At 35.4% G+C, this 7,534-nt stretch overlaps 3 protein-coding genes across 3 annotated transcripts; 1 reads left to right on the forward strand and 2 right to left on the reverse strand.

Moving 5' to 3' along the window:
• Positions 1 to 871: 871 nt before the first annotated feature.
• LOC107060719 (uncharacterized N-acetyltransferase YoaA-like) lies at positions 872 to 1,484 on the reverse strand. The gene has a single exon (XM_015308937.1). The coding sequence runs from the start codon at positions 1,403 to 1,405 to the stop codon at positions 893 to 895; it is 513 nt and encodes a 170-aa protein (XP_015164423.1). The 5' UTR covers positions 1,406 to 1,484; the 3' UTR covers positions 872 to 892.
• Positions 1,485 to 2,118: 634 nt separating this feature from the next.
• On the forward strand, positions 2,119 to 4,757 carry LOC102604729 (elongation factor 1-delta 1). Its single transcript, XM_006347752.2, has 8 exons — positions 2,119 to 2,264; positions 2,924 to 3,037; positions 3,138 to 3,254; positions 3,400 to 3,490; positions 3,707 to 3,833; positions 4,007 to 4,120; positions 4,327 to 4,488; positions 4,608 to 4,757. Coding segments are annotated over exons 1-8 (858 nt in total). The 5' UTR covers positions 2,119 to 2,133; the 3' UTR covers positions 4,610 to 4,757.
• Positions 4,758 to 5,845: 1,088 nt separating this feature from the next.
• LOC102605071 (uncharacterized N-acetyltransferase p20-like) lies at positions 5,846 to 6,745 on the reverse strand. The gene is made up of 2 exons (XM_006347753.2): positions 6,474 to 6,745; positions 5,846 to 6,400 (listed from the first exon to the last, which is right to left on the reverse strand). The coding sequence occupies exons 1-2, from the start codon at positions 6,700 to 6,702 to the stop codon at positions 6,114 to 6,116; spliced, it is 516 nt and encodes a 171-aa protein (XP_006347815.1). The 5' UTR covers positions 6,703 to 6,745; the 3' UTR covers positions 5,846 to 6,113.
• Positions 6,746 to 7,534: the final 789 nt, after the last annotated feature.

Here is a 7,534-nt window from a genome sequence, read left to right on the forward strand (position 1 = left end):
GCATGTCTATACTACAATCAGGCAAAACAAATGAAATGCACCAGTGAGAAAACTGCAATCAGGCAAGCAACGAAAAGAGGCAAGGGAAATCTCAGAATTATTTTTCCACGAATTATTCATTAGGAGCACAAGTTCACTTGATTTGGAACAAGTCACCAAAATTTTCTATTCCTAAAACCTTATAATCATCAGCCAATCGCATTAGAAATTGCTAGTTCAGATCGAAAATCATAGGCTGCGTAATTTAAATACAGATCCAAAGCCGCACATCTGAACTTCAAAAGTAGTAACAAGAGCCAGAAATTTTATTAATGTAGGGATAGCAAGTACATTTTACACAATTGTAGTAAAACATAAATTGAAAGACTCAAATGCGTTGGGGAAAAATATAACTTAACAGAGTGTTATTATTTCCCCATAGTCTGTGGATAGTAAACTATAAATTACCAAATCAACCACATTTGCATTTTTCTTAGTGTTTCTATAATTTGTTATTGAACCTTGGTAGAGAAATACAGCCTTCTCCAAAACCCTATGAGAAGCCTTGTTCTCCGAACTAGCATAAGCTTGAAGCTTTACTATTCCAGGAAAGTCATTGAACACGCGAGGGATTGCCATTTTGAGTACCTTTGTAGCAATCCCTCGCGTGTTCAATTATATGGAGTTCACTTACCAATGTATATAGCAAGGGGTTTATCTAAGGAAAGTCCATTTGTATAAGTTAGTTACCTTTCACTTGAAAATATCTCTGTTTGGCCATGAAATTTGATTAGATTTTAAAATTTTATCATATCATATTGAGTTATCCACTTGTCAGATAAAATTTTCATATCCTATACAGTTATCCAATTTAAACTAACAATACAACGGGTATCCAAACAAGTTGTAAATGTCATGAAGGTATAGAATCAGTGGAAAGAAAACTATAAAGTACAACATCCTTAATTTCACCTTTAAAGTAAAAATACTTTCTAAACATACCCTCTTTTATAAAGCCAGCCTTCTCCAACACTCTATGTGATGCTTTATTCTCAGCATCAGTTAATGCCTGCAGTCTTACTATTTCAGGAAACTCCTCCAAAATTAAAGGAATTGACATCTTTACAGCCTTCGGTGTAATCCCCTGTCCCCAATACTCAACTGCTAAAGCATATCCTACTTCGGCCCGACACCTGTCATCACCAGATCCGGGCCGGGCCACCACGATTCCGACTGAACGATCGTCAATGCATATGGATCGACGCCAAGGAATGGAGGATTTGTCGATGAAGGTGAGGGCTTCATCTTTGGAAATCAATGTACTGAAATGGATGGAACGGGTTACGCGATCATCAGATGCCCATGAGAGTAGATCATCAACGTCCGTTGATCTGTATGGACGGAGAGTGATTCTTGATGAATCCATTTAGCTATGGTAATGTAAGATCAGTAGAGTAGTTGTTGTTATCTAAAAGATCTATGATCATCCTTTCAGGATACAGTAATATATATAAATAAGAAAAAAATGGACCATTATAGAGTGTGTTTGGTCCAATCAAAATATAGTAGTCGCTTTTAATTTATTTCTCTCACTATTTTTTAAAGTTATTTGCCCATAACACTTTTAGAAACGACTATAGTTTGAGCTTAATTATGAATTTATAGCTATAATTTATTTAATTATGATTTATAACTACATATTAAAAGGAGAAGAGAGGTGAGTGAGATTTTAGGAAAGAGGAGATAAGTTATATTAATGAATACAATTATATTAAGGAATAACTAATACAATTGTATATGAGTGGATACAAGTTGTATGAGTGAACACAATTGTATTAAATGTATATGTTCCTTGTGTATTCACTCTATATCAATAAGTACAATTGTATCAAGTGTATATGAAATGGAGAAGTTTTGAGCTACACAATTCATGTTAGTGAATAACTATGCGGAGTTATGCTTAAGTTTTTGGTCATGAATTGTCATTATCTTTGCAATTAGTTAAGTAGTATATATCTCAAACTTTGATCTAAAAGCGTATAGTAAATACACAACATATTTGTAGTTTTTCGTATATTCATTTCTCACGAAAAGTCCTTCCCGCAGGCCCAATATGACACACAGTTTTATGTTTAATGGGCCTCACACATTTCGATGTTAGGGCTTCAGCCAGGGGTATTTTGGTCTTTCCGAGCATGCGCAGCTACACATTCTGCTAAGTATTGCTTAAGAGGATGGTTCTCAGTTCATCAGAATTGTTCAGCTCTGGTTGTATCTCTTCCGATGTATGTATCTCCTTCATCTTTTCGCTTTACTGACTCTCTGTTGTTGTGTTTCTTCGTTTAATGTTGCCTCTTGCTCGAATTTATTCCTTTTCTGTGCGATTTTGCGTTTTCGTATGTATATAGATTTGAGTCTCATGAATCATATGATATATCCTTGTGTATTTGTTTGAATTGAATTTTATTCTTTCGGATTTGTCATTTTTTTTTGGGCCTACAGCCACTGCTTTAGTGGCGGCGGCGCCTTTAGGGTTGCACAGATGGGGAGAGGAGTTTAGCTAAACCAGATTGGAATAGGTTTTTCTTAGATTATTGTTAATCCATGTTTAGTGATTTGTAGTTGCCTTAACCTAGTATAAAATTTAGACACCCAATTACACCATTGGATTCGGGGATGATTTTAGGCGTAGGTGAGGTTTTGGTCAAATTTTCAGAGGTACTGAGGGCATTTTGGTTTTATTGAGTGAAAGTTTTTTAACAGGTTTTGGGTCAAGGAGACCTAGAATCCGTGTTCTGACAATTCCATTGATTCTGGAATGTCGAGTTTAGTTGGGTAGTATATATGGTTTGTGTGCACGGGGTTGGTTGGTGAAATATGCAACATGTTAGTATTAATTGTTGGACAATGCAAGTGTTGATGCTGTATTTTTGTACAATTGCAGAAAGGCTTATATATATTGTCATCAAGCAATGGCTGTTGCATTTCACAACGTCAACTCTGAATCTGGTCTCAAGAAGCTTGACGACTACCTCCTGACCCGCAGTTACATCACTGGGTGAGTGAGTTACTCTTGTTTTGTAACTTACATGTTTCCTCTGATACTATTTTAATTTTAATCCAAATGTGAATGTTTGTTGTTTAATCCATGTCTTCAGGTACCAAGCCTCAAAGGATGATATCACTGTGTATTCATATCTAGCAAAACCTCCATCAGCTGAATATGTCAATGCATTGAGGTGGTATAAGCACATTGATGCACTTTTGAGAATCTCGTAAGTCCAAGAGCTTATTGACTTTGTATTTCCGTTGGTATGTTTGATTGGTATTTTTAGCTTCTTCGACTTGTATTTGGGGAATTGTTAAGGTACGTTCTCCTTCCTTGGCAAACTGATCTCACTGAGTATCATTTTCCTGCAGTGGTGTATCCGGTGAAGGTGCTGGTGTTATTGTAGAGGGGTCTGCACCCATCACTGAGGCTGTTGCAACTCCCCCTGCTGATGACAGTAAGGTGTGACATTTATCTGTTCTGAATTGATATTTAGTTTATGTTGCCTTCTCATTCTCTTTGCTGCTTTTTGGATTGCATCACAGAGTGAATTGTCTTTTTGTCATCATCAGTCTCTTTTTATCTTCTAGCACAGTAATGCTACGTGAAACTGTGAATGGACTACTGCCAGTGAAATAATCTTTTGTAATCTGTTTCTCTTTGATTTAATGCCTCTAGGCCTCCGCTGCTGAAGATGACGATGACGATGACGACGTTGACCTATTTGGTGAGGAAACTGAAGAGGAAAAGAAGGCTGCTGAAGAACGTGCTGCAGCATTGAAGGCTTCAGGGAAGAAGAAAGAATGTAAGTTTGTAGTGTAATATCATGACTAAAATTTTCAATATATGTTTTGATTTAAGAACTTAGAAAACCATGTGTAACTAACCAAGTCGAACACTAAGAGGATAAACTTGTAGAAACTTTGAAGTTCGTCATGAGCATAGACTGACATTGCTTTTGATCCCATTTGACTTCAGCTGGCAAGTCCTCAGTTCTCATGGATGTCAAGCCATGGGATGATGAGACTGATATGAAAAAGCTTGAAGAAGCAGTTCGAAGTGTTCATATGGAAGGATTGACTTTTGGAGCATGTGAGTTTCTGTTTTTGTTCCGTTGAGTTGAATTTTATTTTTTACCTGAAGAGTTGAGAGACAATTGCTTTTTAATCACTCCAATACCTTTTAGCATTTCTTTCTTGATTGCTCGTGTCTTATTCCATCAGTCCACTGATTTGTCCGGAAAAAAGTTATTAAATTGTTGGTGTTTGTTGACAAGCATAACTGTGGTTTCATTTCAGCTAAACTTGTTCCTGTTGGATATGGTATAAAGAAGCTGCAAATTATGCTTACCATTGTGGATGATTTGGTCTCCGTGGATGATCTCATTGAGAATTATCTAACGGTTGAACCAATCAATGAGTATGTGCAGAGCTGTGATATTGTTGCTTTCAACAAAATATGTAAGTAAATGATATTCTGCTCATTTTTAACATTGAAGTATTAAGTTCCATTTCATATATCATACATTTGTAATATATTCCTGGTTCCTCTGTTAATCATCTGATGCTTCTTGTGACAGGATTTCTGCTATTCTGAAGTTTTGATGGAAAGGGCTGGTGATCATTAGACTTTTCTTTTGTCGAAAGAGTGTACCTTATAAATCATCTGTTTTTCTTCCTTGTTTGGAAGAATATTTACTTATAAAAGTATTGATTTTGAATAGACTTCACTTTGCTGTCGCTGGCTCTCTTCATTGACGATGATAGAGATGGCAACATGGGTAATTTATATGGGTATCCATTCAAATTACCCATTTTAAATAAGTTGGGTACCCATTTAAAAGTGGGTAGTTAAATGGGTAAAAGAGACTCATTTATAAAAGAAACATAAGTGGCATTAATATTTTTCTTAAGGTGTAGGTGATCCGGGTATGGATGGGTTGGATAAGGAAAAAAATTGATTTTTTTTAGTGAAGGGGCATGGGGGGTTGGGTGGAGGGTTGAAGTAGTAAAAAATAAATTTAATTTTTTTTAAAAAGGAAATAAAAGATAAATTTAGTTTTTGAGGCATTGGCATTGGGGAGGGTGGTAAGTGGGGTAAGAGATTATGCTTTTGAAGCTTTTAAGATGATCTCTATAATAACATGGATTAATATGGATATCTATATTATCCATTGGGGTAACTCATTTTTACCCATTTAAAATACGAGTTGAGTAGAGTATTTTATCAATTTTTATTTAACTTGTTTTTGATCAACTAATTCGACTTGACCTGCTTGTTTGCCACTCCAACGATAACAGTTTTACAAGTACTTATATTGTTGCATGCACTCCCCCTTTGCTATATGGCGTTCACTGCATCATTATTATCGTACTTCTTTCATTTTTAATTCTTGGAGATCATATAATTCACATTTTAGCAGTGTAAAATGAGATGATTCTTTGTCGTTGGACAGAGGTAATCAAAATTCAAATGTACTCCTAATTATTTGTGGTACCCAAGTCACGTATCAATTATATTATTTACAGATGGCCCTGTGCCTGTGCTCTGAGCATGGACATTTTTGCAATATTGTTGTGCTAAAGAGATTAGACTTTCGGAAAAGTAACTGATTATAGGTCAACATTGATTTCAAAGTTTTAATATGGCATTTGAATTATGTTAAACCTGCTGCAAATAAGATTTTCAGTGTCAAACATAGCTCATAAACTCTCCAAGAATTCATAAATTTAATAAAAAGATGTTCGGATTCATCTTGTTCAGAGAATATAGTGTTACCTTGGGAGACAAAATATGTGAATGTGAGTCGAACAAAAGTAAAATAAGTAGCATTTTGATTCTCAGGAAAGACATACAGTTGTTGATTCTGTGATGGCGTGAGTGTGTTTTACTTGTTTCTATTTTATACAGTAAACAAGACCGTGAGGTAAAGGTATATGCAACAGGCATAGTCACTTTTCAGCTATGTAATCTCAAAATAGCCTGAGTTTCAAATTCTACAAGTGAAAATATCCTGGAACGTGGCTAATTTTCAATTACATGTATTAAAAAAAATTTGCGACTTCATGGACCTGAAGAAGTGGTATCAGTAAATCGACTCAGTGGATAAGAGACTGTACATGAACAGATCCACTAATTTCCCCTTGTGATATCCATATTTTCTCAATTTCCCCTCCTTGATGAATCCAACCTTCTCCAATACCCTTTGGGATGCCTTGTTCTCAACATCAACTAATGCCTGAAGCCTTATTACTTCAGGAAACTCACTGTACACTTGAGGGATTGTCATTTTGAGTGCTTCAGTACCAATCCCCTGCCCCCAATATTCAAAAGCAACAGCATATCCGACATCAGCTCGACTTCTATCATCACCTGATTATTCAGATCAGTCGAGCTAGTGAATCTCAGATACGGAATGCAAAATGAGAATAAAGTAAAAGAATACCTGATCCGGGGAATACAGATACAAATCCAATCGAACGGTCATCGATGCATATAGATCGACGGCAAGGGTGGGGTATACATACATCCTTGATGAAGGTCAATGCCTCTTCTTTGGAGGTCAAAGTATTCCATCGGATGGTTTGAGTAACGCGATCATCGCCTGCCCATAACATCATATCATCAACGTCCGTTAACTTAAATGGACGCAGACTCATTCTTGAGGAGTCCATATCTATAAGGGATAATTCAAGTAGAACAGATCACTCAGGTAACAATAATTGGAGATATGACGGATTGTTGGTTGCTCAAATAAGCTTTATATAGTACTCTCTCCGTTTCAAAAAGAATGTCCTAATTTGACTTGAAACGGAGTTTAAGAAATGAAATAAGACTTTTTAAGTTTATGATTCTAAATTAAAGTTATGTCAAATGTATCAAAATGCTCGTTAATTTTATGGCCTTAAACATGCAAGGTGAAAAGTTAAAATTAAAGTGTTGCCAAAAAAGGTAAGAAATTATTCTTTTTTAAACAGATTAAAAAAAACAATTCTTTTTTAAATAGAGGAAGTATTATTTTATAGTAACATAAATGGAGTAGGACCTACCTTTAAAATTGTTTGTCAAAGACTAGGGATTTTAAAATGGGAAAATGACGGTGGGAAGGGACAGACCACAAGTACGGATCGGAAAGAAAATGAGATAAAATTGTGCAACCGAAGGCATTTGGATTAATTTTTTTTTTTTTTAAGTGACTTATCAGTTAAAAACTAGAAGTACTTAGAGCCTGTTTGGATGGGCTTTTAAGCTAGTCAAACTGGCTTAAAAGCCAATTTTTGACTTATTAAAGTGTTTGGCAATTATCAAAGTGACTTATTTTAAGTTAGAAATGACTTATTTTAAGCCAAAAGCCAAAAGCTAGGGGAGGGGAGCTTTTTTTTTTTTTAACTTAAAAGCCCTTTTATGTTGACCAAGTATATTACGTTTTTGCCCTTAATTCTTTTATACATTTCCCAAATTGCCCATATTGAAATAACCCTAACATCTATTATTATTATTATTATT

Source organism: Solanum tuberosum, unplaced genomic scaffold, assembly GCF_000226075.1.
Source record: "Solanum tuberosum cultivar DM 1-3 516 R44 unplaced genomic scaffold, SolTub_3.0 scf00092, whole genome shotgun sequence".
NCBI lineage: Eukaryota > Viridiplantae > Streptophyta > Magnoliopsida > Solanales > Solanaceae > Solanum > Solanum tuberosum.

Bases quoted from the DNA above. Each gene is read 5' to 3' on its own strand.
- LOC107060719 (XM_015308937.1), bottom strand. From the start codon at position 1,405: ATGGATTCATCAAGAATCACTCTCCGTCCATACAGATCAACGGACGTT.
- LOC102604729 (XM_006347752.2), top strand. From the start codon at position 2,134: ATGTTAGGGCTTCAGCCAGGGGTATTTTGGTCTTTCCGAGCATGCGCA. The intron at 3,834-4,006 runs GTAAGTTTGTAG...ATTTGACTTCAG, and splicing joins TTCAGGGAAGAAGAAAGAAT to CTGGCAAGTCCTCAGTTCTC. The intron at 4,121-4,326 runs GTGAGTTTCTGT...GTTTCATTTCAG, and splicing joins AGGATTGACTTTTGGAGCAT to CTAAACTTGTTCCTGTTGGA.
- LOC102605071 (XM_006347753.2), bottom strand. From the start codon at position 6,702: ATGGACTCCTCAAGAATGAGTCTGCGTCCATTTAAGTTAACGGACGTT. The intron at 6,401-6,473 runs GTATTCTTTTAC...CTGAATAATCAG, and splicing joins ATCTGTATTCCCCGGATCAG to GTGATGATAGAAGTCGAGCT.